This window comes from Stenella coeruleoalba (genome assembly GCF_951394435.1).
Source record: "Stenella coeruleoalba genome assembly, chromosome: 18".
Taxonomy (NCBI): domain Eukaryota; kingdom Metazoa; phylum Chordata; class Mammalia; order Artiodactyla; family Delphinidae; genus Stenella; species Stenella coeruleoalba.
Genome location: NC_137164.1, coordinates 75,753,226 through 75,781,127, shown reverse-complemented (window position 1 = coordinate 75,781,127; position 27,902 = coordinate 75,753,226). Strand labels below are relative to the sequence as shown.

Sequence of the window (27,902 nt, the reverse complement as noted above, 5' to 3'; positions counted from 1 at the left end):
GGTGGGCAGTAACGGTGGGCAGAGCTCCGATTTGCGGGGCAGGAAACACGGAGCAAGGCAGGAGTTGCGCAAGACCGGTCCTCCTCGGCTGAGACGCCCTCCCCCCACCCGCGCGCGTCTGAGTCTCAGCGCGCCGCCCCCGACTTCTGCAGGGAACCCGAGGACTCGGCGCGGCCTCGGCAAACAGCGCCCCCCGGTGTTCACACTAGAGCATCACCATCGTCTCAAATAAGTACCGAGTCCCACAGGCCGAGTGTGTTAGAAGCATTTCGAGGTTCACTCCATGAAAGAAGGAAGATGGAAAGATTTCATTAGTCGTCATCGCAACTGCCAAAGTCAAATTTTCACTCCCAAGTTTTAAGTGGCGTTGGCTGTCCACTTCTCAAATAGAAAAGAGCATAATCGTCTTCTTGCCAAAGTGAACGAAACAAAACAAAAACGACACTAGCAAGCGCCCCTCCGTTCTAATCACTAACAGTCGGAGGACGGGTCCTCGCAGACCCTCACTCCAGAAAAACTCATTGCGCCCGGCCCCGGGGCCACACTTGCACCCACGGAGGAGGAGAGCCTGGGGGGCCGGGCTGGAGCGTATCCCCCGCGGGACTCTGAGGTCAGCAGGCCCGGGCCGCGTCCCTGCGCTGCGTCCACCCCCGACCCGCCTCCTCGGACGCCGCTCTCCATCCGCCAGCCGCCCCGACCTGGTGCCCGACTTGGCGCTCCTACCTGCCTGAGTCTTCCGATCGCTTCGCGGCGGAAAGCACCGCCCGCCCCGGGGAAAGGTCGCGGGTCCGCCCAGGAGCCAGGTCCACCTGGGCGGGCGGGGTCCAGGTGCGGCGCGCGGCGCGCGGCGCGCGGCGCGGGCGGGACGTGGGGGGCGGGGCCTGAGGCGAGGCCCGGGGCGCCGGGCGTCTGGGGGCGGGGCTGGGGGCGGGGCCGGGGCGCCCTGGACCTGGTGCCGACCGCCGCCGTCTGGGCGCCCGAGGTGGCCGTCGGTCTGGGTCCCAGGCTCCAGCCCAGCGTGGAGACGCGCTTCCTCTTCCGCATTCCCAGGCGTCCGGAGGAGAGGGTACAAGTTCGGGGTCCCCGCGAGTCCGAGTCTCCACGAGTCCCGGGTCTGAGCAGCCTCGGCGCGTCCGGCTGCTCTAGCCGCACTCCGGGCGCACGGGCCAGAGGGCGCGGGAAAAAGGGAGGGGTGCCTCCTGCCGGAAGATGAGGAAGCCCGACGGGAAGATCGTACTTTTGGGGGACATGAACGTGGGCAAGACGTCGCTGCTGCAGAGGTACATGGAGCGGCGCTTCCCGGACACGGTCAGCACGGTGGGCGGTGCCTTCTACCTGAAGCAGTGGCGCTCCTACCACATCTCCATCTGGGACACTGCAGGTGAGGGGTGAGGGGCTTCCAGCTGGAGAGAAGCGTCCCCCAGGGCAGGGGTCCCTCAGGGCCGGGGTCTCCCAGGGCAGGGTCCCCCAGGGTAGGCACGTCCTGCCCCACACAGGATCCGGCCCTTGCTCCGCAGGTGTCTGCATCTCCGGGATCCGGCCCCTAGTCACAGTGTGGGACCACCCTTGGCCCCTCTTACTTGACTCCTTTGCTGGTTGGGAAACTGTTCAGCCACTGGGTGCATCTTAGCGACAGTCCCGGAGAACACCCTGGGCTCCAGAGAGTGTGCTGGTGACTTGCGTACCAGAGCACCCAGCCCAGCCAGCTAGTGGCAACCAGAGGCATTTAGGTGCTCCCACCGACAGGATCTCAGCTGCTATCCACCACAGCCTTGCTGAGGGGTGAGCAGAGCTAGTATAAATTACCTGTCCTTACAAAAGAGAAAACAGAGGCTCTGAACTCCCTGAGGGTTTAGGCAGGAAAGTAGGAAGCAGAACTCAGTTCTCCTCCCTCAGTGCCAGGCATGTCTGCATTTTCCACTTATCAGCCGCGTGATCTAGGCTCGTGTGTGTTATGGGGTTTTGAAGTGATTGTCTGTAGAAGCATTTTTAAGATAGGTAATAATTATTTTTGGTGCGTGTAGTATATTTGTGTTTTTTCAAAAGTACAGTATATCAGAGGGTCTTGATTCAAGCTTTCAGTTTGTTAACTCAATAATTACACTGACGTTAGAGTGTTACAATAGAATATATTTCCTTCCCCGTGAAAACGAATAAGGTACCGCAAGTAAATAAACTGTAAATAGTATGGCCCGTTTGCAATGGGCATGACTTTTTGAAAGCCTGAAACTTTAAGGTCTGACTTTTTAAATGTCTGCACGTAAGTTTTTTATTTGTTTTGTTTTGTTTGATTTTACCTTGTGCCGTGCGGCTTGCAGGATCTTAGTTCCCTGGCCAGGGATCGAACCTGGGCCCATGGTGGTGAAAGCACAGAGTCCTAACCACTGGACTGCCAGGGAATTCCCTAAATGTCTGCACTTTAAGAAGTGATATGTATTCTGGAAGGTCTGGTCCAGAATTTTAAAATTGCCAACTTGGGTGCACCAGTCAGCTGAATAAACAGGATTATAACTCACCTTGTTTTTAAAACTGAATTCATGAAGGCCGCTCTCGGATGTCTACCCCTCCTCTCTCCCTCCTGCTTTCTCTGCTGCTGTCTTTTTTTGTTGTTATGGCTGTTAACATCTTGACTAATTTATTTGAAAACATGCTCTGAAAACAGCCTCTCCGAGGTACAAGTGTACCTTCCCTGCTCTGTTCTCCACCTCCAGGCTTCAGAGTGAGTGAAGTTCCTCTAAGATCCGTTACCTAAGCGGACTCTCTGGCACTAAGCATTTGGTAGCGGTGGAACGAGGGCTGTAGAAATCAGACCACGTTAACACGATGCGTCTGCCTGTTTGGTACAAGGCTGGTCCTGAGGCTCCTTTGGTTGACTGGTTGGGCCTCACTGCTGTCCTTGGTTTATAAGAGGGTGATGCAGGGTTGGAGCTGGGAGACCCAAACCCAGAGGCCTCTGGTGGCTGCTGTTGGAAGCTGACCTTTACCACGTGGTGTGGTGTTTCTGGAACAGGAGCTGACCGTTGGTGTCAGCAGGCGTCTTGGCATCCAAGGTATGAAGGAGCAGTGTAATTTCGATCAACCACTTTCTTCTTCGGTGCCAAGGACGTGGTGCAGCTGGATTCTCGACTGCCAGAGAATTTTGTAATAAGGCTGATGAGATGTCCTCGGTATCTTGTTGGGCTCCCGGGGGCAGCGACTCACTTCCTGGCTGCCCGGGCTGCCGCCTTCTTCCCGGAACCCTGAGTGTGGGCACTGGGGGCCCCAGGCCCCTTCTCCACATTGCTCACGTCCTGTGTACACACATTCAGGGTGACCGAGGCTCAGAGGCAGCAGTGACACAGGCCACCTCTGTGCCTGGCTCCCCAAGGACGGTGGGGTTATGTGCAGCTTGGAGGGAAAAGGCAGGTATGAATCTTTGCCTCTTAGGTAATCCTTGTTGGAAATGCAAAAGTTTAACTTTTAGGCGATTCTCTCTTTTTTCCTCCTTTTGCCTTGCCCTTAAACTTTCTTTATATTCCACATTGTCTTCTAAGTTGCGTTCGTTTTAATTTTTGTAGCTGAGGCAGAAGGACGGGGACCAGCTAGAGGGTGCACGGTTTTGATCGCCACTCTTGGTCACGTGGCGTGGGTGGGGTGGGAGGGTGTTGAATAAGAAAAATGACAGCTGCTGCCCGAAGCCTGCCGGCGGAGCGGTGCGTGAGCCAGAGCGCGGAGAGGAGATTTTCTGGGCTGTTAGGTAATTCTCTTAGTCAGCTGGCACAGGACTGCTTCCAAGGGAGTGCGACAGTAGATGGGGCTGGAGCTGGTTCCACCAAGTTTCTCGAATTCTCCCAGGCTCTGCGCGTTGCCCAATTCCAAAGCCACTTCTGCATTCATCACAGCAGCATCCCACTCCCTGTATCAGTTTTAGTTTCCTACTGCTGTCGTAACCAATGACCACAAACTTAGTGGCTCCAAGAGAGGTGAGATTCAGAGCACTTGACTGAAGATCTTTCCCTTGAACAACTTTAGTGCAGCTCAGGAGAGGATGCTGCAGTTCCGGGTCATGAAATCGCGGTTTCTGTGGGAGGGGAATGTAATTGCTCACGCCGTGAAGTTAGCTAGGAGGTCTGGGCCTCCTGTGCAGGACCGAGAGCCTGCATCCTGTGAACGGCTGTGCTGTCCTGGGGGAGCATCTGTGGGGCGTGGGGTGGGGCGTGAGTGAAGATGCCAGAAGACATGGACTGTCCATCTGAGGACCACGAGCCCTGGTCACGCTCCTTCTGCTCTGCGTGGAAGCTGCAGCCCCCTGCCCCGCTTCTAGATCCGGGGGATGGTGGGGATGCTGTGTCGGAAGTGGGGTTCGTTCAGGTTGGAAGAGGCGGCAGCGTTGTGGACCCGCCTGGAGAAGAGCCGTCTTTGCCAGGGGACGCAGAGTTGCTGATCCTTGACGCTTTGGACCGGCCTGCGAGGGCTGCGTGTTTAGCCTTGCGAGACTGGCACAGAAGTGGGTGGACAGCCCGTGCAACGTGTGCACGGAGCCAGTGGTGGAGGACTCGGCTTTTAGCTCTCTTAATTTATTAGTGCAGCTGCTGCGTGGGTTTTGAGGTCCTAATCCCGACAAGCAGGATTGGTGTGACACGGGGCATCTAGCGGATGACCTCCCCTTTCTGCAGATCTGGGGGCTGACCTGGGCCTCACCGTTGCCCTACGTAGTGTTATTGGCGCCCCGCCCACCCAGTGTTTTACAGCAGCAGAGCTGAGTGGCTGCAGCAGAGACCATAGAGCACAGAAAGACAAAAACATTCACCCTGGCCCTTTGCAGAAATAGTTTGCTGACTCCTGGTTTAGGTCACATAAAAAGGAAAGTACTTTTCTAAAAGTCTTTCTGTAGTTTTAGAAACTCCCCGAAGAGTTTAGCATTTAAGGATTGAGGAGACCCCTGGTTCAGTTAAGCTCTGACACACAGCTCTCAGATTTCTCCTGGGTGTCCACTCAGAGCTAGATTGGGGGAGGGTGGGGCCTGGATTAAGATTAGCCTGGGCTCCTACTGAAAAACTGTTCTTGGAAATAAATCTTAGATTAGGTTCGGGATCTGGAAGCTAAGCCCGCAAAGCCTGTGTTGTAGGTGGTCCACGTCTTTGTGGGTGGTCCATATCTTTGTGGGTGGTCCATGTCTTGGTAGGTGGGTCAGTGTCTTTGTAGGTGGTCCATGTCTTTGTAGGTGGTCCACATCTTTGTAGGTGGTCCATGTCTTTGTGGGTGGTCCATGTCTTGGTAGGTGGGTCAGTATCTTTGTGGGTGGTCCACATCTTTGTGGGTGATCCATGTCTTGGTAGGTGGGTCAGTGTCTCTGTGGTGGTCCACATCTTTGTGGGTGGTCCACATCTTTGTGGGTGGTCCATGTCTTTGTGGGAGGCCCACCTCTTTGTGGGTGGGTCACATCTTTAGCACTACTGAAGATTTTGAATGGGCGTCCTCTGGGGTCAAGGCGTCATTTGTAGAATTCCTTTGCTTTCTTGAGCAGAAACAGTGACCTGAATATGAATGTGGGTATTAGGGTAGGTGGAAGAAAATCTACTGTCTGGGCTCAGCAGGGTGGACAGAGAGCCATTGTATGGAGAGAGCTCAGAGGACGAAGGCTGCCAGGGCGCAGCTGCACGTGCTGGGAGGTCCGCCCGGAGTCTCCCTGGAGGAGGTGCTGGGAATTCTGGGGGTGGGTGGGGGGAGGTATTTAAGGCTCACTAGTGTGGTGCGATTCGGGAGACTTTAACTAATTGAGGTCCACCACATCTGTGAACTAATAGCTGGATCATGTTAATGTCTCTGGGCGATAATTCCACGCTTCGTCGTCTTTAAGTTCGCAGGAGACATAGAACCTTTGTGATTCCTAATTGAGCCCCTCTCACCTGGCTGAGACTTCACAGAACTTCCCTCTTTGTGAAAAAGAAATTTACACACATGTACATGTGTGTACATACATGAGTTTAAAGGAGTTTTTGTTCTTAGAATGAGGTCTTCGTCACTGTGACGACAGACTCTCGCGGCCCCCTTCCTCTTGTCCTCCTGTTATGGAGTCAGGTGCCTCAGGGCTGAGCCAGAGGTGCTATTTGGAATCTGTCACACGTGCCCTGTCCGCCTCTGTTTTCACCTTTGCTTGTGGCATCTCTCTCTCCGGGACGTCCCCTCTCCTGGCGATCCCCAACTTGAATTTTGTCCCATCTTCCAAGGTCACATACTTTGTGAAGCAGTCACGGTAGCGCCAGATTCCTGCTTGCTCCGGACTGTACCACCACGTGACCTGGTGTGCCTTACTGCGTTCTGCCTTTTATCTGTTTTGTTACCGGTTTGTCTTTCCTCTGACTTACAAGCTCTTGGAGGGAAGCATTTGGGTTGTATTCATTTTTACGTTCTCCACAGACGAGCATTTTACTCTGCAGTATTTTCTTTTTAAGCTTAAGTTTTGCTGGATGAAGTCGTTGAAAGCAATGGGAACAATTTGGAGCGGCCGAAGTTTGCAGTTTTATGGTCTTAATGATGTATTGACTCTGAATGATAAAATCAGTGTAAAAATGTCATTGTCATGGGCCTATAATGCAGCCAAAAATAGGCCGGTGTATGCCTGGTGAGGAAACACTGGTTCCTGACGTCAATTATATGTGCTCTTGAAACAACTCTTCAGAGACTCCTGTCTCTTTTGACTTTGATACATTACGAGTCTACTTAGAGACGGAGAATAACACACTGGGACTCCTGTTTCTGGGCGGCTGGAGCAGAAGTACTTTCCCCTCCTCTTCCCACTAATTACAGCTAAAAACTTTGGGGTATTATATATAAAACGAGCATAAGAAGACTCTGAAAGATGGAGAGAAGAGGGCAGACTGCCCAGGGACCTCGGGATCCAAAGGGTGACCCAATGGTGAGCTCCCTGGGTTTCCTTTTTGCCTCATGTATCCCAGACTTGGAGCTCAAGAAACCAGAAATTTAGAAATGCCAAAGGCTACGGACAAAACAAGACAAAAAAGGCTACTCTCTCACCCCAGGACCAGGAGAGAGGTAGCACAGTAAGACAGAAGCCTTTTAGACACTAACTGCCGTACTCTAGCCAACACACAGGAAACACTGGACCCACACCCACCCAGAAGGCCTTGCAGGAACGAGGGCTTCCCCCCTGCCTGGTGGTAATGAGGCACCCCAACTCCCCCACTAGGGGGTGTTGGAGAAGGCCTGCTAGGGTGGTGGGCTCTCATGTCCGGCAGGTGGTAACAAGCTGCCCCCACCCTGCCCACTTCATGGGGCCACGGGAGGCTACGTGGGAAACTTGGGCGTTTTCCAGAAGAGAGGCAGTGCGTGCCCGGCCCCTCAGCTCATGCCGAGTTGATGTCAGAGGGAACCAGCCAAAATGCAAGGTTTAAGTAAGACCCAGAGTCTCATAACGCAGTATGAAAATGTCCAGGTTTCAATCAGAAATCACTCATCGTACAAGAACCAGGAAGATCTCAAACTGAATCCAAAAAGGCAATGAATAGATACCAGCACCAAGATGGCAGAGATGGCAGCGTTATCCGACCAAGGCTTCAAAGCCACCACCGCAAGAAAGCTTCCGTGAGCAGTAACCGTCGCACTAAACCAATGAGAAAAAATAGAGAGGCTCAGAAAAATAGATCAAAAGAAGACCTCGTGGAAATTTCTGAGCTGAAATAATACAACCCAGATAAAAAACTTGGTGGATGGACTCAGTGAGGGAATGGAGGAGAGAGAGGAAGGAAGCCAGGAACTGGAAGATAGAACCATCAGCTCACCCGATCTGAAATACGGAGAGAAAACAGAACGAAAATGAACAGAGCCGCAGGGACCTGTGGACAAAAGATCTAACATCGTGTCATTGGGGTCTTGGAAGGAGAGGAGAGAGGGTGGGGCTGAAAAGGAATAGCAGGAATAATGCCTGAAAACTGTCCAAATCTGGCAACACACATGAACCTGAGGATTCCCGAATCCGAGAGCATCACAAACAGGATAAACCCAAAGAAACCCAAACTCCAAAAACTAAAGACAAGGAAAACATCTTGAAAGCGGTCAAAGGAGGAAAAAAGATTATAATGATGGCAGATAACTCATCAGAAACCATGGCGGCCAGAAGGAAGTGGCACAGTACTTTCCAAGTGCTGAAAACAGATGAAGACTATTGATTTATTTAAAAAAATTTTTTGTAGAAGTATAATTGATTTACAGAGTTGTGTTAGTTTCTTCTGTATAGCAAAGTGACTCAGTTACACACACATATATACATTTTTCATATTCTTTCCATTATGGTTTGTCACAGAATACTGAATATAGTTCCATGCGCTATAGAGACCTTGTTGCTTATCCATCCTACTTATAATAGTTTTGCCTCTGCTAATCCCAAACTCCCAATCCTTCCCTCCCCACCCCTCCTCCCCCTTGGCAACCACAAGTCTGTTCTCTACGTCTGTGAGTCTGTTTCTGTTTTGTAGATATGTTGATTTGTATCATATTTTAGATTTCACATATAAGTGATATCATATGGTATTTGTCTTTCTCTTTCTGACTTACTTTGCTTCGTAGGATGATCTCTAGATCCATCCATACTGCTGCAAATGGCGTTATTTCATTCTTTTTGGTGGTTGAGTCATATTCCATTGTATATATGTACCACATCTTCTTCATCCATTCATCTGTTGATGGACATTTAGGTTGTTTCCATGTCTTGACTATTGTGAATAGTGCTGCTATGAACATAGGGTGTGCATGTATGTTTTGAATTATAGTTATGTCTGGGTATAAGGACTATTGATTTATAATTCTTGTTCATCTTCAGTTCCAAAAGATGATTCTGGAAAGACGTGCTTCTGTTATATATGCCACAACCTTGACTCAGAACTTCTCACCTGTTCTCTTCTTTAAATGACAGTATAAGGCAATTTAACGTGCAATTTAATGTGCTATCGTTTAATGTGCTATCGAGGTACACCTTGGAGTTTTCCTTCCCACATGAATTTTAAAAGCTTTTGGCTTTGTAGCTTAAAAATCCACAAGTTTTGCCTATATAATAGTTTTTGGGTGTTGGTAGATTATCTTGGTTTGTTTTAAGTAAGGTTTATTGAATGTTTGCATATAAGCAGTAAAGTTCACCCCGATTTTTTAGTTATAGGAGTTTTGACAAACATATACAGTTGTGTAACACAAGCACAACCCAAATACAAACTATTTCCATCATTTAAAACAAATCCCTGGTCTCTCTGAGTCACCTTCTCTACTTACCCCAGCCCCTGATAACATGGATCTGTTTCCTGTCCCTATAGTTGTCTTTTCTTTTCTTTTTAAAATATTTATTTATTTATGATTTATTTGATTTATTTTGGCTGCTCCGGGTCTTAGTTGCAGCATTCGGGCTTCTTCGTTGCGGCATGCGTGTGGGGTCCTGTTCCCTGACCAGGGATCGAACGCAGGCCCCCTGCGTTGGGAGCGCCGAGTCTTACCCGCCGGACCACCGGGGAAGCCCCTATAGTTGTCTTTTCTAGGAGCATGCAGGATGGAGCATCTTGAGTCTAACTTCTTTGGCTTAATGCATTTGAGATCCACCTGTGCTGTTCAGTCCTGTTAATTGTTAGTAACGTTCCACTGTATGGACATACCATCGCCAGTTATCCATCCACCAGTTGAAGGATATTTGGGTTGTTTCAGTTTTGAGTGATTACGAGTAGTCACTGTAAGCTTTCACATAGAGGTTTTTGTATGAACGTCAGTTTTCACCTCTCGGGTCAACCACCTAGGAGTTAGACGTCTGGGTTTTATAGTCAGTGTATGTTGAACACCAAGCTGACCCAGCACCACTGGTTAAAAAGCCAGTTTTTGTTTTAGCTTCCATTTGTTGAGATACTTACATTTCCATGTACCGACTTGGGAGATAGTCTGTGTCGTGAACTAGTTAGTTAGCTCTTAAACACTTATGAAGAGAACGGTCTGTTTCTTGTTTTTCTTAGCTGACTTGACGCACCCACATGTGGGCAATTAGGCAATGAAAATTTCGTTGATTTCTCTGCCAGCGTCACAGAAGTGTTGCTGGAAAGGCAGGGCGCTTGGAGAGAGGCACTGGGAAGAAAAGACCCAGATTATAAGCTTTCAGCCTTGGCCATAAAACAGACAAGTTTAATGGCTCCCTCTGTCTCATCAGCAGAGTCCTTTGGAAAGAGACTCACGCGTGGAGGCTGGTGACAGCTGCCTCGGCCACTTATCCCCGTGTTTTCACCCAGCCTTCAAAACCAGCTCTTCTCTGAGATCTGCCTTCCTGCCCAGCCCAAGCGAACCCAACCTCACACTAGTATTTCTCTTCCAAGAGAAGGCCAAGCTGAGCGTGTATCTCCTGCAAAGTGTTTCATAAACACTGGTTGATCTGTTCTTTGGACCAGGAGGAAGTGGGTGTGAACTGGTGGCTTCCCTCACGCTGGCCTGGCCTCTGTGGGCTGGCCTCAGGTCTCTGAAATAGCTTAGCTGCCCACTGCTCGGTTTCCCATTCTTTTGGCTCAAATAGCCTTGGACCTATGAGCAAAGTGGAACTCAGCGTGGACCTCTCTGGGTTTGCTCGCAGCAAAGATGAGACCAGTCGGACCATTGCAGGAGCATCCTTCTGCTCTGGAGGGTCTTCATTTCCGAGCACAGCAGGTGTCAGTAAACTTGGCATATCCATTGCAGGTACCCACGTCGCAGGGGCACGCAGAGTCCGGTGTAATCCTGTAAAACTAGAACAGGATTTAAAGATCCACTTTTTCAGCCTCTTCCTCTTTCAGATGAAGAGACAGCCGCGGGAAGTTATTTGTCCAACGTCCGAGGACCAGTTGGTGCAGAAAAGGGGCTGGAGCTAGGGACCTGTGACTCCTTGACCAAAGTCTGCCGCCTTTCCCTCTATCGTGGACGCTTCTTTTCATTTTAGGGGCCCCTGTGCTTTAAAATCCTCCCCTGCTACAGTCTTCTCAGAAATCAGGGTGGTGTCCTGAGGAAAGCTGGCTTGCGAAGTGTTTTCCGAGGCCGTCCAGGTTGCTGACTCACGGCCCTTCCTTCCTGGGGCTCCTGCCTGTGTGAATAGCAGGGATTACCTTGGCTTCAGCGGTGCCAGACACCATGCTGAGTGCTTTGGGGACCGTATCTCTTATTTCCTACAACTACTTTGTGGGGTTGGTATTTTTTTTTTTTTTTTTTTTTTTTGCGGTACGCGGGCCTCTCACCGTTGTGGAGCACAGGCTCCGGACGCGCAGGCGCAGCGGCCATGGCTCACGGGCCCAGCTGCTCCGCGGCATGTGGGATCTTCCCGGACCAGGGCACGAACCGGCATCCCCTGCGTCGGCAGGCTGCGCCTCTACCGCTGCGCCACCAGGGAAGCCCTGTGGGCTTGGTATTTTTATCACCTCCCTTTCGCAAGCCAGGAAGCTAAGGCTCAGGTCATGCTGAATGCTGGGGAGCCCGGATTGAGGTCGGCTTCTCATCGCAGTTAGTGGGTTCCTTTCCACTCTTCCCACCACTGCGTGGGTGCCCAGGCACTTAACTTCAGTGCCCTCCGCGGGCAGAATGCTCCCCCGACACGCTGCCCTGGAACGCCATCCACGGAGACCAGGGTGAGATGCAGACTGGCTCCCTCACGCCTGGGTAGCACCCAGACAGAGCAGAACAAGTGAAGCAGCGCAGCGGGCACTGACAAGAAGAGAAGGAGGCCTACTGCCCTCGCCCCCCCCATGCCCTCGTGAGCGCGCGCTGGGCCCGTGACGGAGGATGGATATTATTAGACGGCCAGTGACTAGCATTTACATTTAAAACTTTTGATTTCAGTGGCCTGCGTTAGAAGTTTTGATTTCCGGTTTGTCTGTGATTTCTCATCTGCTATTTGAAAGAGGGTGCGGGGCTGGGACCTCGCTTTTTTCCTGGGTTCATGATATTTATTTGGTTCCCCATTGTTGAAGGGCCACTTGTATTTCCACAAATGCCTGAACCCAGGCATCAGAAGCATTTCTGGGGGCTTCCTGGTGGCACAGTGGGTTAAGAATCCACCTGCCAATGCAGGGGACACGGGTTCAAGCCCTGGTCCGGGAAGATCCCACATGCAGCGGAGCAGCTAAGGCCATGCGCCACAACTACTGAGCCCACGCATCACAACTACTGAAGCCCACACGCCTAAAGCCCGTGCTGCACAACAAGAGAAGCCACGGCGATGAGAAGCCCGCGCACCGCAACGAAGAGTGGCCCCCGCTTGCCGCAACTAGAGAAAGCCTGCGTGCAGCAACGAAGACCCAACGCAGCCAAAACTAATAAATTAAAAAAAAAACAACAAAACCCTTCTGTCTTGGAGAACAGGCCTGGCGGAGGAAGGCGGCCTCAGGCCTGTGGTGTGTAGGTGCCCCTGCTGTGTGTGGGTGACTGGAGGGCATTATTAGGGACTGGGTTAGAGTTGAGGGGGTGTGGTGGTCACTCTTCTTTGTGGAGAAAGCAGTTCGCCTCCATTTGCACAAGACTTGATCATTCCTGGGCTGCTCTCTGCGTGTTCCTGTTTTCCTCCGTGAACCCAGGGCTCCTGCATCTGTGGCCCGTGGACACCTGTGCCCTCTTGACGTCTCTGAGCTGCTCGTGACATCGGTCGGGCTCCCTCATTAGATGAGATCACCAAGGTCTTTAACATGTGTTTATTTTTTGCATCTGTGGCAGAGTTATGATTTTGCCCTTTCTTGAAAATCGTCTTTTAACATGTGTCAGGGTGGAATTGCTTAAACAATGCTTGCCCAGATCTCGTTCTTGTCCTAACAGAATTCAGAGGCCCTCCACCGCCATTAAAGCTCATCGTCTGGCGTTGCCTTACCCGAGGTATTCCTGCCGCTGTCGGGGTTATGAGCTGCTTACGTCCTGCGGGTCCTTGAGCAGCTGTGTGGCTGCTCTGGGCCTCTGCTTCGAGATCCGTACAGTTGTGCCACTAATGGTGGGGAGGACGAGGTGCATTAGGTGTGCACGTGCGTGTGTGCATGTGTGCATGTGTGTGTTATACATGTGTATGCATGTAGGTATACATGTGCTTGTGTGCATGTGTGTACTGTAGGTATATGTGTGTGCGTGTGTGCACGTAGGTATACGTGTGTGTCTGAATGTGTTGTACATGTGCATGTGTGTGCATGTAGGGATACACGTGCATGTGTGTGTTGTACATGTCTGTGTGTGCGTGTGTGTGCAAACCCATCTAGCTTGACACTCTGCGTGGCGCTCGGAGTGACACTGCAGCCAGGGTGGGCTCTGTGCCGACCTGAAGGGAGCACGAGCTGACTCGGTTAGAGGAACGGGATTCAGCTGATTGAAGGAAACTGGTGAGGATGCCATCCCAGGGAGTCAGGGGACAGCAGTTCTTCCTTTCTGCCTGGCCGCTTGTCCCGAAAAAGGACAAGTCCATGTGAATGGAGGACGTTTTTAACACTTTCTGAGTTTCTGTCGTGACGGGAGCCCTCCTGTGAGGCTCTTGCTTCCGGGGTGGCCGTGAGTGGTGTGGCCTCACATCACGGTGCCGTGTGTGGCTTGTTTTCAACAACCCCTGGGCTGTGTGAGGATACGTTGCTCCCACTCTTCAAAGCCTGTTGACCTACTGTTCTCTTAGCCGGGCCCCTTTTCTATAGCAATTGCAAAAGCACATTCCGAACCTAAGTGATTTCCAGTCTGACTAACTCTGGTTAGTTACTGTGTGACCGCGGGCCCCGGCAGTGTCGCCTTTCAGCTTCCCCGGTTGAGCAGCTGCTCTGTCTGTAGCTGTTCCCCGGGCGCCGAGGACCAGGGAGGGGGCGGCAGAGGGGGACGTGCAGACGCGGCACACGCAGGGCTGGGCTGCAGGGTTGGCCGTGTTACTGCTGCACGCGTCTTGGGGTGATGAGAGCCTCCCGGGACTGCTCCATGGTCACCGTCCCCCTGCCACTGCTCCTCGTGGGAGCCCCAGGGCGGCAGCCGCAGAATCCAGGCCCCGCCCAGACCTTCCCAATGAGAACCTGCATTTTAACCGCATCGCTAGGTGATTCAAGGTCCAGGTCATGAGCCTGGGCTTGCTGCAGCCGCGGGCAGATGAGCTGTGAGTTTCCAGAAGGGCGAGGGTCAGGCCACTGGCGCTCGCTGGCGCTGTCTTTACATGCAGTTCTACCATATCTGTCCATCATCTTTCTACCTGTCACTCATCTGTCCATCATCTTCCTTCTACCTCTCTATCGTCTGTCTATTTTTAACCATAGGGGATTTTTTTGTGGTAAAATACACATAACACAGCGTTTTACTCATTTTTAAGTGTACAGCTTGCTGGTATTAAGCATGTTCAACTGTCACCACCATCATCTCCAGAACGTTTTCATCTTCCAACTGAAGCTCCAACCCCATTAAACACAAAACCCATCCCCCTCCCTCCAGCCCCTGGTAACCCCTTTTTTGCTTTCTATCTCTGTGAATTTGTCTATTCTAGGGAATTATTTAAAATGTTTACTTTTATGTATAGCATAATATCATTATATTTAAATATGGTAAACTAAGTTCAAACAGAATACTTTGATATGATTGATTTGAAAGGGTTTTTGCACTGTTAAATTGATACAGTTATATCTAGGTACCCAATCATCCCCAGAAGGTGTTTCTGATTTTACAATGTGTGTCTATGGAAAATGTACTTTCTAGGGAATTTTATTAGAACACACCCAATCTGTTAAGCAAGAGGTACCTAGACATTGTAAACATACGTAAGATCCTTTGTTTCCGTAGGACTGTTCAGAAAAGGTTTCATATACTTCCCTTGGGTTAGAATTACAGCGCTCCCCGCTTATCCTTGGGGGACGTGTTCCGAGACCCCCAGTGGATGCCTGAAACTGTGGATGGTACCAAGCCCTATACATGTTATATTTTTCTTATACGTACATACATATGATAAAGTTTAACTTATAAATTAGGCACAGTAAGAGATGAACAACAATAACTAAAAATAAAGTAGAACAATTATAACAATACCATGTAGTGAAACAGCACACAATTCAAAACATGACTTGCTTATTTCTGAAATTTTCCATTTAATATGTTTGGACTGTGGTTAACCAAGTGTCATCTGAAACCTCGGAAAGTGAAACCTCGGAAAGTGAAACCTCGGATAAGGGAGGTGATTGTAACAGGAAAACATTTGTTCTCTGCTGTGTATTTCTCAGAAGACTTTATATTATGGAGAAGAAGACAGACACATTCTGTTAGAAATAACTGGGGTATTGACTGAGTGGGGTACTCCAGATAAGAAGCCATTCTAGATAACTTAATATCTTGAGAAAACCCTTTATAGAGTTAAAGAGTTTTCTTAACATGGTATTTGCAGTTCAGTCTTGTCTTTGAAACAAGTTAAAACTTGCTTCAAAAGATCTGAAATGGTTTTAATTTCCTGCTTTAATAAGTAGAGAATTTCGCAAATAATTGACTTTTTCTTTGATAGTCTCTTTTTTTTTTAACCCCACATTTGTTTATTTATTTATTTTTGGCTGTGTTGGGTCTTCGTTTCTGTGCGAGGGCTTTCTCCAGTTGCGGCGAGCGGGGGCCACTCTTCATCGCGGTGCGCGGGCCTCTCACTATCGCGGCCTCTCTTGTTGCGGAGCACAGGCTCCAGACGCGCAGGCTCAGTAGCTGTGGCTCACGGGCCTAGTTGCTCCGCGGCATGTGGGATCCTCCCAGATCAGTGCTCGAACCCATGTCCCCTGCATTAGCAGGCAGATTCTCAACCACTGCGCCACCAGGGAAGCCCCTGATAATCTCATTTTAAAAAGTAATTCTCACAGGACAGCAGAGTATCTGTTGAAGGTAAAGGATATTGGATTTAATATCCTGGTACGTGAGAGTTTTTGTTTTTTAAAGTTAAATCTGTTACGTAAGTGTATTTTCTTTGGATTTGCCTTTTTTCTTAATACTAGAGTGTTAAAGAAGGTCCCTTTATTTGAATTATTTGGTCTTGTTATTGAATTATTTTTAGTAAATCCATGTCTGAAAAGAGTGAAGCAATTTGAGAATTAAATTCCAGTTATAATTATATGACCTTGAGAATTATTTCATGAAGCCCCGTCAGTGAGTCACAGGCAAGGGATTAACTCATGTGCAGGTAAGTATTTGGGGGGTTCGTACGGCATATGATGTATTCTTGGTTTTTGTTCAGCCTTCAAATTGTGAAACAGAAACAGCAGAGGTGACACGTATGCTGATTTGGGTAAATGTCATTGTATATGTATTGAAATGCGAAAAGAAATCCGTTTTTCTGAAACACTTTTCCTCTTCCCCGTATGTTGCCATTTCTTTAGTTGGAAATCATTTGGGGTTTGGGTTCCTTTACTTATAGAAGGAAGAAAGTCTCATTTTACAGGCGTGGGTCAGGATGACCTTCGTTAAATAGTTGCTGATTGATCTGGTAGTCAGATGAAATGGAAAAGCTGTTTTTCATTTCATTACTAGTGTAAGCCCGTGGGCTTCCTAGACTCAAAGAATAATCATTGGCCTTTGTGTCAGGAAGCACGGCTATGTTTAGAATGCCTTTTAATGGTCACAGACGATTAAGAACAAAACTAAAGGACCTATAAATGCAAGCAACTAAGTTGGATTATTGGATTTAAAATAATAGTTTATCTTTAAAGTGTTATCTCATCACCGCCTTTGACGGTGTCATTCATTAATCTGTGTTGAGGTTTTAGGTCTTCCTTCTGGCAGAAAAGATACCCCAGTAATATGGTGGGGTAGGATTTTTTTCCTTTTCAACTTCTCGACTTTCATCTCCAGCTGGTGGCTGTTGGATCAGTCTCTGCCTGCGTGGAATTTTCGTGAGGTTCCTGTAGGTGACCCTCAGGCAGGGCAGTGGGAAGGGTCTGCTCCCTGGGTGATTCCGCCCGGTCGCTGAGGCCAAGCTTTAAGCCCGCGTAGATGGGAAAGTGCGGGGCAGCCTCCAGCCGTGTCTCAGCGTTACTATCACCATCCGAGAAGAATCCCTGCAGGGCGTCCACACCCTGTGGGTCGTGCTTCTACCAGAGGACTCCTGCTTTCGCTGTTGGTGCTTCTCTTGCCTTTTGGGATTTGCTCAATTTCTGATGAGAGAGCTATTGCAGAAAGCATCCCATTGTTACTTATTCTAGACTTTGAAATACTGCCATTCTTTTTCGAGCCCAGTTTTGTCCCGCTAACCCTTCTCGGAGCAGGACTTGATCTGACAGTGCAGCCCCTGGACCCTGGACCCTGGACCCGGTGGCCGGGGATCAGGACCCGCCTCTGCCATTCGCTGCCTGTGTGCCCCTGGCCTTTGTGCTCCTCTGTCAGCGTTTGCTTCAGGCCTGGGGGTGCAAATGAGGCCACAGTCCCCGCCAGGGGATGGGAGGGAGTAAACGGCCATGCGTGTAAAGGGCTCGGACGTAGTGAGTGCTGTAGATGGGTTAGCTCTTGGGAAAGTTAAGCACATGCAGTGCACTCACTCTGAGAGCCAGAATAGCTCCCGGTTCTGTTCTGTCTGCTTGACGAGGTCCCTCCATGTGGACATTGTTCCTTCTTCTCCAGGAAGTCTCAGTCTTTGCTCTTAAAGCCCTTCAACTGATTGGACGAGGCCCACCGACATTATGGTAGGTGATCTGCTTTGCGAAGTCAGTGATTGCCGATGTTAATCACACTTAAAAAAAAATACCTTCCTGGCAACATTTAGACTTGCATCGGACCACAGAGCCGGGCACCACGGCCTGGCCACGCTGACACGTAAAATTAAGCGTCACGCACGGCACGACGGTCGGTGGTGGATCACCCCCTCGTTTCCCGGAGCCTCTGCGTGGGGGGTGGGTTCTCAGATGAAGTGTCCGTGCCCTGTTGCCCCCTCAGTTTGCACACACAGGTGGAGGCAGCTGTGCCCAGTGGTGGCTCCACACAGCCGACCCCTTTTATCACCCTGGGAAGACACGTGGACCCATCTTCTGACTGCATGAAAAGAGCTCTAAGCATCTGTTCTTTGCGAACGTTCCTGGGGGGCAGCTGTTTCCACGGCTGTTCTCTCACCAGATTCGCTATCAGTGTAGAGACACATACACGCAGAGGGAATGTTCCAGATCTTCCCTGTGACTGTAACCTGTAGTCAAATCGCGTCACACTGAACACAATGGAACTAAAGTCATCCTTCAGGTAGTATTATTTATAATGCTGCGAGTGGAACTTGGAAGCTTTAGAAAAGGATTTTGTTTCATGTTTTAAGCATCTCTCAGAAGGGAAGGGCGTCACTGCTCATTCTGGGCTGAGTTTCTCCGGGCTGTGCTGGGGCCCATCTCTGAGGTCGCCCTGGAGTTTTAATTGCTCCCCTCTCTGGTTCTGTGGATCTGGGTTTTTTTATCTTCATGTTGCCACATCGATATTTCTGTGGGCGTTTTTAAAGTTCCTCTTTCTTTCACTGTCTGCACTTAGATTTCCTGGTAGACCTCACTCTACCAGGAAATCGGGATCCGCTCCCGGTTCTGTTCTGTCTGCTTGACGAGGAATAAGGAATAAGGGTCGTTTTGATTCTCACCCTGAATGACTGCCTCTTACCTCCCACTTCTGCTTAGCGGCTGCACGTCACATTCTCCGGGGGTACTTTTAAAGGGATTGGACACCCACACCCCTGCCCTGCCGGATCCCAGCTCCTGTGCTCTGGGGTAGGGGGTCCGAGCGTCCCTAGTTTTTAAAAGCTGCCCCCTCCCCTGTTTAAAATGTGCAGCCAGTGTTGTAACATGGTCTCTGGCGGCCGTACCACCCGTTGGGTTATTTAAAACTACTTAAGCCAAAAGGACGCGACGCTCGGGGTGGTCATCTGGCCAGAGGACGCTGGAGCATCGAAGAGAAAGCAATCAGGCGTTTGATCTTCATTGTCTAGCAGCAGGTTGGGGTGATTGTGGCCACTGACCTCTGTCCTCCTGCCCTGGGCTGGTTTTCAGTTCCAGTTACGCAGTGGGTAGCAGCCACATGACAGAGTGTCCCCGAGAAATGGGGAGAAGGTCGTCCTCGGAAGGCAAGCCTCATACACATACGGAAGGTGTAGGAGATCGGTCAGCAGCAAAGGTGACCCGCGGGCCCCGGGGGACAGTACATGTGCTGATGAAGAGCTCAGACGGGGGCGGCCCTGGGATGGTGGAGCCGACCCTGAAGTTTGGGAGGAATCTGAGTCACGGTTTAATTAACCAGCACTCACGGAGGGCTTCACACGCGCCAGGCACAGCTCCAGCCCGTGGAGTAAGTTAATTCCGTTTTCACAGGCCCCTTTGGGTGGGTACTGTCCACATTTGGGTGATGGGAAACAGAGGCCTACGGAGTAAGGACCTGCCCCCAGGGCACACGGTGAGGGTTAATGCAGACAGTCTGTCTGGGAGTTGGGCTCTTTGTAGGCGGTTAGACCTCAGACGGCCTGGTCTCCGGTACCGTGTCCTGGCTCTGGGCTCCACCTTCCTGCTTCTGTGGGCCACATCCTGTGCTTTCTGTGCCTTGGTTTCTCCCTCTGTGAAATGTGGGCAGGGGAAGGCCCACTTGGTGTGGTTACTGGGGAGACGGCGTGAGTTTGCTGAACGCTGAGGACTTGTTGACGGTTGTCACGTCGAGCCAGCTTCCTTCCGGCCATGAGTCCAGTGTTTCCTGTACCTGGGCCGGGAAGGGATGATGATTAATCTCTCATCCCCTGTAGCAGACCACCCCATTGGTATCCTGGGTTCCCACTCCACATGTAGAGAATGGAATCGGCTCTCTGGGGGAATGGACAGTGCCTTTCTTGATCTGTGATTCTGAAGACCTGACTTGGGGCTCCGGCAAACCTGTTAGGTCCTCCCCCGGGACCCCGTCCGCTGTGGCCAGCTGGCCTCCCTCTCCAGCTGCCCTGGACTCGCCCATCCACGTCCAGCCAGTTTTGTTGCATATCAGGAGTTCGTTCTAGGATGTGTCTGATCGGATGCTGGTGGTATTGTTAACAGATTCTGTGTTTCTCCTTAACCATCAGGATAACTCACGCCCACCCCTGAACTGTGTTGGCGACACCAAGCTTAGCGTGTCATTTCTTGCTTGTTAATTTTATTTTATTGTGGTAAGAACCCTTGAGCTACCCTCTTACATGTTGTTAGGTGCACGTTACACTGTGGCTGACCTCAGCTACCGGGTTGCGTTTGCACAGCTCGTCTTCATAGTTTTGCATCGTGCTGGTGAAACTTTATGCCCGTGGCTAAGTGACTCCCCATGTCCCCTCCCCACAGACCCTGGCAGCCACCATTCTGCTGTTCGGTTCTATGAATCTGACTATTTTAAATGCTTCCTAGAAGTGGAGTCGCGCAGTGTTTGTCCTGCGACTGACTTGTTAGCACCTCGCCACGAATGGAAGCAACTTACATGTCCTTTGACAGATGAATAGATAAGAAAATGTGGTCTATGCATACAATGGACTATTATGCAGCTTGAAAAATAGAAGGAAATTCTGTAATATGCAACAACGAGGATACACCTAAGTGAGACAGTCACTCCTTGATTTGCGTCACAGACAGGCCAGAGCTCCTGGGCAGTCCCACGTCCACCCGTCCTGAAGCCCTGCGGTCCACCCACGGCCAGGGAGCCCAGGCCGCTTCCTGGAGGTGAAGGAGGCTGGGCCCCTCTCTCCGACCCCTGTCTCCAATGCCATGGCAGACTGTACGGCAGGGGCCACGTACGCCAAGCCTGGCAGCCTGACCCTCAGCTGTGCTGGTTAAACTGGAAACAACTTGTGATTTTTCTTATTGCCGCCTCAGGGCTGGTGCAGGGTTAGCCCAGTGCCCTGGCATCCCCAGAATTGGACCACGAAGTAAAGGAGACTGCCAAAACTCCTAGAGCTGCAGCTTTGGAATTGGTGCTAAGGGACCTGGGTTGGGGAGAGAAGGGGAGAGAGAGAGAGAGAGAGGGAGAGAGAGAGAGGTGGAGAGAGAGAGAGGGACAGAGGGAGAGAGAGAGAGAGAGAGAGAGGTGGAGAGAGAGAGAGACAGAGAGACAGAGAGAGGGGGAGAGAGAGAGAGAGAGAGAGAGGGACAGAGGGAGAGAGAGAGACAGAGAGAGAGAGAGACAGAGAGACAGAGAGAGGGAGAGAGAGAGACAGAGAGGTGGAGAGAGAGAGAGAGGGGGAGAGAGAGAGAGAGAGGTGGAGAGAGAGAGAGAGAGAGGTGGAGAGAGAGAGAGGGACAGAGGGGGAGAGAGAGAGAGAGAGGTGGAGAGAGAGAGAGGGACAGAGGGAGAGAGAGACAGAGAGAGAGAGAGACAGAGAGACAGAGAGACAGAGAGAGGGAGAGAGAGAGAGAGACAGAGAGACAGAGAGAGAGGTGGAGAGAGAGAGAGACAGAGAGACAGAGAGAGGGGGAGAGAGAGAGAGAGAGAGAGAGGTGGAGAGAGAGACAGAGAGAGAGAGGGGGAGAGAGAGAGAGACAGAGAGAGAGAAATACCCGATTTGAGTACGTGGGAAGGGAACCTGTGAGCATCCCAGTTCAAGCCCATCACCGATGAGGAAGTCATCGCTCTGAGGGGTCCAGGAGCTGCCATTACAATGGGCTAGCACCAGGGGCCTGGCTTCCGGCTCAGCGCACATTCACAGACTACTGGAAAACTTACTCAGCCGCCTTGGGTTCCAATACGCCCAGAGCCAACCGCAAGCGGCCTTGTCTCACCACCTCCCCACTTAGTCTTCACCGCCTCTGTGATGCCAGAAATACCAGGCTCCCACTTAAATGCAATTAGGACTAAATTCAGAACCTTTCTTCCCTGTCGGACTAGCCTGTCTGATTATGGGCACGACGCTCCTTTGAAAGCAGCCTTAAAGCTCCAGATTACATCCAAAATGATATTTAAGAATTTCAAGCACGGGGGGCTTCCCTGGTGGCGCAGTGGTTAGGAATCCGCCTGCCAATGCAGGGGACACGGGTTCGAGCCCTGGTCCGGGAAGATCCCACGAGCCCGTGCACCACAACTACTGAGTCTGCGCTCTAGAGCCCGCGAGCCACAACTATTGAGCCCACGTGCCACAACTACTGACGCCCGCATGCCTAGAGCCCGTGCTCCGCAACAAGAGAAGCCACTGCAATGAGAAGCCCGCGCACCGCAACGAGGAGTAGCCCCCGCTCGCCACAACTAGAGGAAGCCCGCGCACAGCAGTAAAGACCCAACGCAGCCAAAATAAAATAATAAAATAAGTAGATGTGGTGTGTATATATATATATATATATATATATAAAAATATATATAAAGAATTTGAAGCATGAAACTGCATAATTGTAAATTCTTTAGCTGGGGTAACGGCATTTGGCTTGTTTGCGCTGGTTGATGGGGAGCTGGCAGACCGTGGGGCTTGATCAGTAGCTCTTGTCCACCCCTTTTCAGGCTGGCTTTGGGATGCTTTAGTCCCTACTTCCTTTAGTTATTCTGCTTTCTCTTTGGGTATTATTATTATTTACTTTTTTGGTTTTTTAAAGGCAAACCAGACATTTTTATCTGGAAAGGAAAACTATTTTGGGCCTAGGCATGAACAGGTGCCCGCTGTCCTCAGAGAACTATGTAACAGAGCTGGAAGCGATTCTCCCGGGATGGCCGGCACGCCACTCTGTCACCCTCCTGTGAAGTCTGGCGGGTGGGAGCTGACGGCATTTTTAGCTGTTGGAAAAACCTCTTGCTGCCAGGCTCACCGTCTATGAGATGAGCCTGTGTGAAAGGAAGGGTCCCAGCTCAGTGGTAATGATGGGGAAGCATTTCTTGGTTTTCTTTGCTTCTTGGCTAAAGTTTCCTATTGCCAGTTTTGGAAGACGCGTTGCTCTTCATCTCCCATGGGGGTCCACGAAGGGATGGGAGAATGCTGGTTAGTTTCTGCCCGTAAGCTCACAGTGTAATTTGACACGAGACTTTCATAATTAAATTATTAGTCAGAGGGCTGACCTGCTGTTGGTATGCAGAAGGAGGGAATGTGCTCTTCGGGTGCCAAATTCCGGAGCACCCCGAGGGTAGGCAGGCTGCCTTTCCCAGCAGAGCGGGGCAGGAGCCCAGCAGCTGTGAACTTGCTTTCCAGGAAGTGGCTCTCATCCTCGGGACCACTGCGGGATCACAGGACGCGTACCTCCAACTCCTGCCGGTCCTGGCCGGGGCGTCACCCTCTCCAGTTTGCCTCCCCATCCGATCACTTGGGGGCCACTTGGGGCCTCGCTGGAGAAGCAGGTCCCTGGCTTGGGGTCCTGCTCCGAGCGAGGGAGATGACGACTGTCAGATGTAGCCCGTGTGGCCCTTCTGGGCGCGGCGTCCTTCTCTGCAGGCCGCTGTCTCCAGGGCTGGCACGTTGGCAGCCGGCTGAGGCCAGCATGTCGCCGTTTCAGAATGATTGGGGTGGAACTCCTCTGTATTTCTTGGCCGTTTGGCTGAAACCTGGTTTAACGGCAAAGATCGCTATATTTTGTATAAGTAGCTGTGTGGAGGTGTCACGCCTTCCATACGAGCTGCGAAGACCCCTGGACCAGGGCTTCTCCATTTCTTTTGTGCCACGGATCCCCTTGTATCCGAGTGGCACCAGCCTGTGACCCTTTTTCTGAACTTCAACGCATGCCATAAAACACCAAGTTTTCCCAGGAAACCAGGTTTTCTTTACGGGCAGGTCTAATAGCCGTTGAGATTTTGAGCTGACGATAGACATACACAACTGCAGTGTGGATTGAAAGCCTCTGTTATTTCTGTCGGCGACACAGCACAGGGTTTGCTTCCTGTAGCCATTTCTGGTTTGTTGCAATGTGTCTATGGAAGGAAATGCTAACTTTCAGTTAGAGGATGGTGAGGATAGAGATTACACCTTTCCCCGTTCAAGGTCATGGACTCCTGGCCTCTGTCCCCACTGTAGTCAACGGGGGGCTCTGTAGCCCAAACTAGAGACTGCAGCAGAGGAACAGCCTTTCATCAGAGGCAGTCGGGGGGAATCTTGAGGTGGCTTGGCTGGGGGCTGCTGCTGGGATGAGCTGGGGGTTTGGTGCTTTGCCTCATGGAGAAGGAGCCCTGGGCGGGGGGGTCAGGTGCAGGATGTCAGGGATGAAGTGTTGGTGTTACCTGAGGAGTGTGGACTCAGATGGTCGCATTGTGCAAGCACGTAGGAGCTGGGCAACTTTCAGTCCACTGCCGTCATTGACACGGGGGTCTTTGCATCTGCATCCAGGACAGGGGCAGACGATCCCACCCTGACCCTGTCCTCCCTGGTGCCTTGTCTGCCCACCCACCTGCCCCACCCGCCTCGTCCTTCAGGGAGGAAATGTGGTCCCGCGGGCACCGAGAGGGTGGGGTGCTTTGGAGGGTGGGTGGCACGGAGCACAGAGGCTCAAGGCACAATGATTGTCGGGGGGCTGCTGCCCCACATGCACCCCACAGAGGAATGAAAGCAAACTCCGGGCCCGGTTCTTCGGGAGTCCGGATTCCAGTCAGGGAGAGGCATGTCCAGGGTGATTGATTAGGTCTGCAAGGACCAGTGAGTGTGGGCAAGTGCGCTTCAGGTGACATCAATCCTGGGCTCCTCCGTGGAGCAGGGTGGGGTGGGGGCCCTCCCAGGGAGGCCTACCTGTTATGGAGTCCAACCTCGTACTGCTCACTGCACACCATGCCAGTAAATTGAGAGACAAGTTTTTGGGGCAAAGAAAAACCACTTTATTTGCAATTCCAGCGGACCGAGAAGACGGTGCACTGGCGGTCCCAAAGACCCACCTTTCCCAATTATTAACAGAATCCAGGCCTCTTTTCTACTGAAACGGCAGGGGGTGTGGCTGGTTGTTGCACGTCCTTGGTGCCTGTATCCTTGGTTCTCGCAGCTGTCCACAGGTCAGGGCACAACGTTCCTATAAATCTCCAACAAGACAGTTGTTATTTTTCTGTTCTGCAACTTTATCTCTATATGAATGGAAAAGAGTTATACCTTTAAAGGTCAGAGCCTGGAGAATGGGCTCTCCTGCATATTTCAGGCTCTAGGCAACATTCTTTTACAAAGGGGCAGAGCCGGCATGACTCAGCACCGGCGTCAGAGGCCAGGGTTAGTGCCAAAGGAATAGATCCAGTATGGAGTCAGGTTTTCTCTTCTCTGTTACACACCCAGGTCCAGGGGGTTTTCCCTCCGCCCATGGAGGGTGTGAACTCAGACGGCAGCCGTAGGAGGTGTGATTGGTCCCGGGGCCTGGGACGGCTTCAGGAGGGGCCCCGTTTTGCATTTATGAACTTCCCTCCATGGAGTCAGTGAACCGTCTTTCCATCGTGAATGAGGAAGAAGGGAAACCAAAGGGGCCATTGGGGAAAACCTGGGAACAAACGTGGTCACACTTGGCCTCCGGAGACCCCAAGGTGAGGGGCACTGGCCTTGCCGCTTACTGTGATCTGGGCCTTTTACATACAGGGCTTCCGATGATTTGATATGAAGGAATAAAGGTATTCAAGTGTGACGAAATTTCAGTTCTTTGGGGGCTTAACCCATCAAGGTTTTCCCTCCCTCCCTCTGTCCCCCTCCCTCTCCCTTGCCCCTCTCCTTACCCTCTTCCCCTCCCCCAGTGTCTTCCCCTGGGTCTGCAGTTCAGAGTAAAGGTGGGAGTTGAGATGGGTGCAGGGTGTGAATTCGGCCTCTGACATGGTTGAGGCTCCTACCACCTAGCAAATGAGAGCAAATTGTTACGAAACAAACCAAGAAATCTTACATGAGAGAAAAACTGTGTTGTCCTTTTTTTAAAAAAAAAAAACACATGGAGGGGACGATTTGTGGCTTCACTTACACAGCACATTAGTGGCACCGAGCGCGGGGCCGGGGGGTGGGGGGCGAGTAAAGCCACAGGTCCTGTCCTCCCAGGTGGAGACAGGTGTCTGTTAGCTGCATGACCGAGACCTCCACTTGGGGCTGTGCTGAGCGTCTGCGTCGGGGCTCAGAGGGACGAGGGACAGGCCGGGACGGAAGGGGGACCTGGAAGGGGGCCAGGGCCCCCTGGGGAGTCACAGTCAGCAGAAGCCCCGGGAAGTACCCACCCTCTCCCCAAAGGACCAGAGAGAAGGAGGTCGGCCCAAGGGAGATTTATGCTGTGTTCTCGCTGTGACGTGTCCAACTTAGAAAACACCCATTTCCCCTTAAAACTGAAAAGGCAAGGAAGGCCTCAGCCCCTGCACAGGGGCTGTCACCTGGGGCCTGTGCAGCCCTGATTGGTGCCCACGGGCAGGGGAGGGAGGGAGGAAGAGGTGGGAGGAGGTCTGGGGGGCCCGGGGCCGTCTGCATCCGCTGTCACTTCCCCACTCTGGGAAGGCCGGGGCCCAGGCTTCAGGGGTGGGGCCAGCCGTCGGTGGCGGGATGTCCATACCTGCTTCGCCGTGTGGCGTGCACAGCGGCGCCCAGCTTGGCTTGAAAGTGAAGTTGCTCTGTCTGTCTTCCCTCAAAAAGAGGGCATTTCCTTACTGTGCGTGTTCTCTGTTCTGACACACTCACTTCTGAGGCCTTCTCCAGGAGGTCCGCAGCCTGCGGGTGGGGAGGTGGCCTTGGAGGTGGGGCAGGGCCTTGGGCCCAGGGAGCTCTGCTCTCCCCGGGAACGCAGACTTGCCTGGTGCCACGTCAGCACGACTGCCACGCTGGGAGGTGGCACAGAGTATGTCATCGAGAGGAGCAGGACCCTTGGCGGGAGCGTCACGGGTAAACATCCCCGTGTAAGACGCAGAGATAGGAGCAAAAGCCACACCACCGCCCATTGGGGGAAAGCAGGGCCCGGCTGTCTTCCTCCGTCTCGTGGGTTCACTGCGGTGGGTGGACGGGGCTGTGCAGGACCTGCTGGCCGTGGGGACTGACCATCACCCCGTCTTTCTGCACAGCAGGGTCTCCATCCCGTTCAGCTCCAGCCACACCTACGTTTGGGGTCACGATTCCATGGTCCCTCCCAGGGGTCCCTGGTGGCATGGTCGGGGGGCACTGCCAGAGAGGAGAGGTAACTGTATCTTTCTCCCCCCTCGCCCCCAGGGCGCGAGCAGTTCCATGGCCTGGGCTCCATGTACTGCCGGGGGGCGGCCGCCGTCATCCTCACCTACGACGTGAACCATGCCCAGAGCCTCCTGGAGCTGGAGGACAGGTTCTTGGGCCTGACGGACACGGCCAGCGCCGACTGCCTCTTCGCCATCGTGGGAAACAAGGTGGACCTGAGTGAGGAGGGGCCCGGGGAGGACGACCAGGAAGGAGGGCAGGGCCCTGGGCTGGCTGGCGGCGACGGCTGTGCAGCCCCCAGGCTGCCGAAGCAGGTGCAGCCGGAGGACGCGATGGCCTTTTACAAAAAGATCCTCAAGTACAAGATGCTGGATGAAAAGGACGTGCCGGCCGCGGAGCAGATGTGCTTCGAGACCAGCGCCAAGACCGGGCACAACGTGGATCTGCTGTTCGAAACCCTGTTCGACATGGTGGTGCCCGTGATCCTGCAGCAGAGGGCCCAGGGGCCGCCGCAGACCGTGGACATCACCAGCTCCAGGCCGCCTGCACGGACCAGATCTGGGTGCTGCGCCTGACGTGCCCAGGCCCGGCCCCCCAGGGTGCACGGACGGTCAGAGGAGAAGATCGGGGCTCACTTTGTAGAACTGCACTCGGAGGAGGAGCCCGGGTGGAAATGCCAGCCAGTAGCGAAGGTCCCCGTGACTGGTCCCCCATGTACATCGCTGCCCTGGGAGGTGGGGAGTGGACGAACCGTCCAGGGGAGCCCCCTGCAGAGCCGGGCTCCCAGAGACCGCCGTCCCCTGGCTGCCCCGTCTTCACACCTGGCCTCTGACGGAAGGTTTTCGGCTGTCTCGGCACCTGTGTGACTTTCAAACGTTTCTGCTCACTGTGATTTATCTTCGGTCCTACCATTCGGTACTTGTACCCTGATGCATCGTAATGA

General features: G+C 52.1%; 1 protein-coding gene across 1 annotated transcript; it reads left to right on the top strand.

The window, feature by feature from the left end:
* The first annotated feature begins 820 nt into the window (after positions 1–820).
* Positions 821–27,902, top strand: RAB20 (RAB20, member RAS oncogene family). Its single transcript, XM_079903256.1, has 2 exons — positions 821–1,381; positions 26,999–27,902. The coding sequence occupies exons 1-2, from the start codon at positions 1,210–1,212 to the stop codon at positions 27,532–27,534; spliced, it is 708 nt and encodes a 235-aa protein (XP_079759382.1). The 5' UTR covers positions 821–1,209; the 3' UTR covers positions 27,535–27,902.

Coding starts and splice junctions, on each gene's coding strand:
- RAB20 (XM_079903256.1), top strand. CDS start 1,210: ATGAGGAAGCCCGACGGGAAGATCGTACTTTTGGGGGACATGAACGTG. Junction 1,382..26,998: donor CTCCATCTGGGACACTGCAG/GTGAGGGGTGAG, acceptor CCTCGCCCCCAG/GGCGCGAGCAGTTCCATGGC.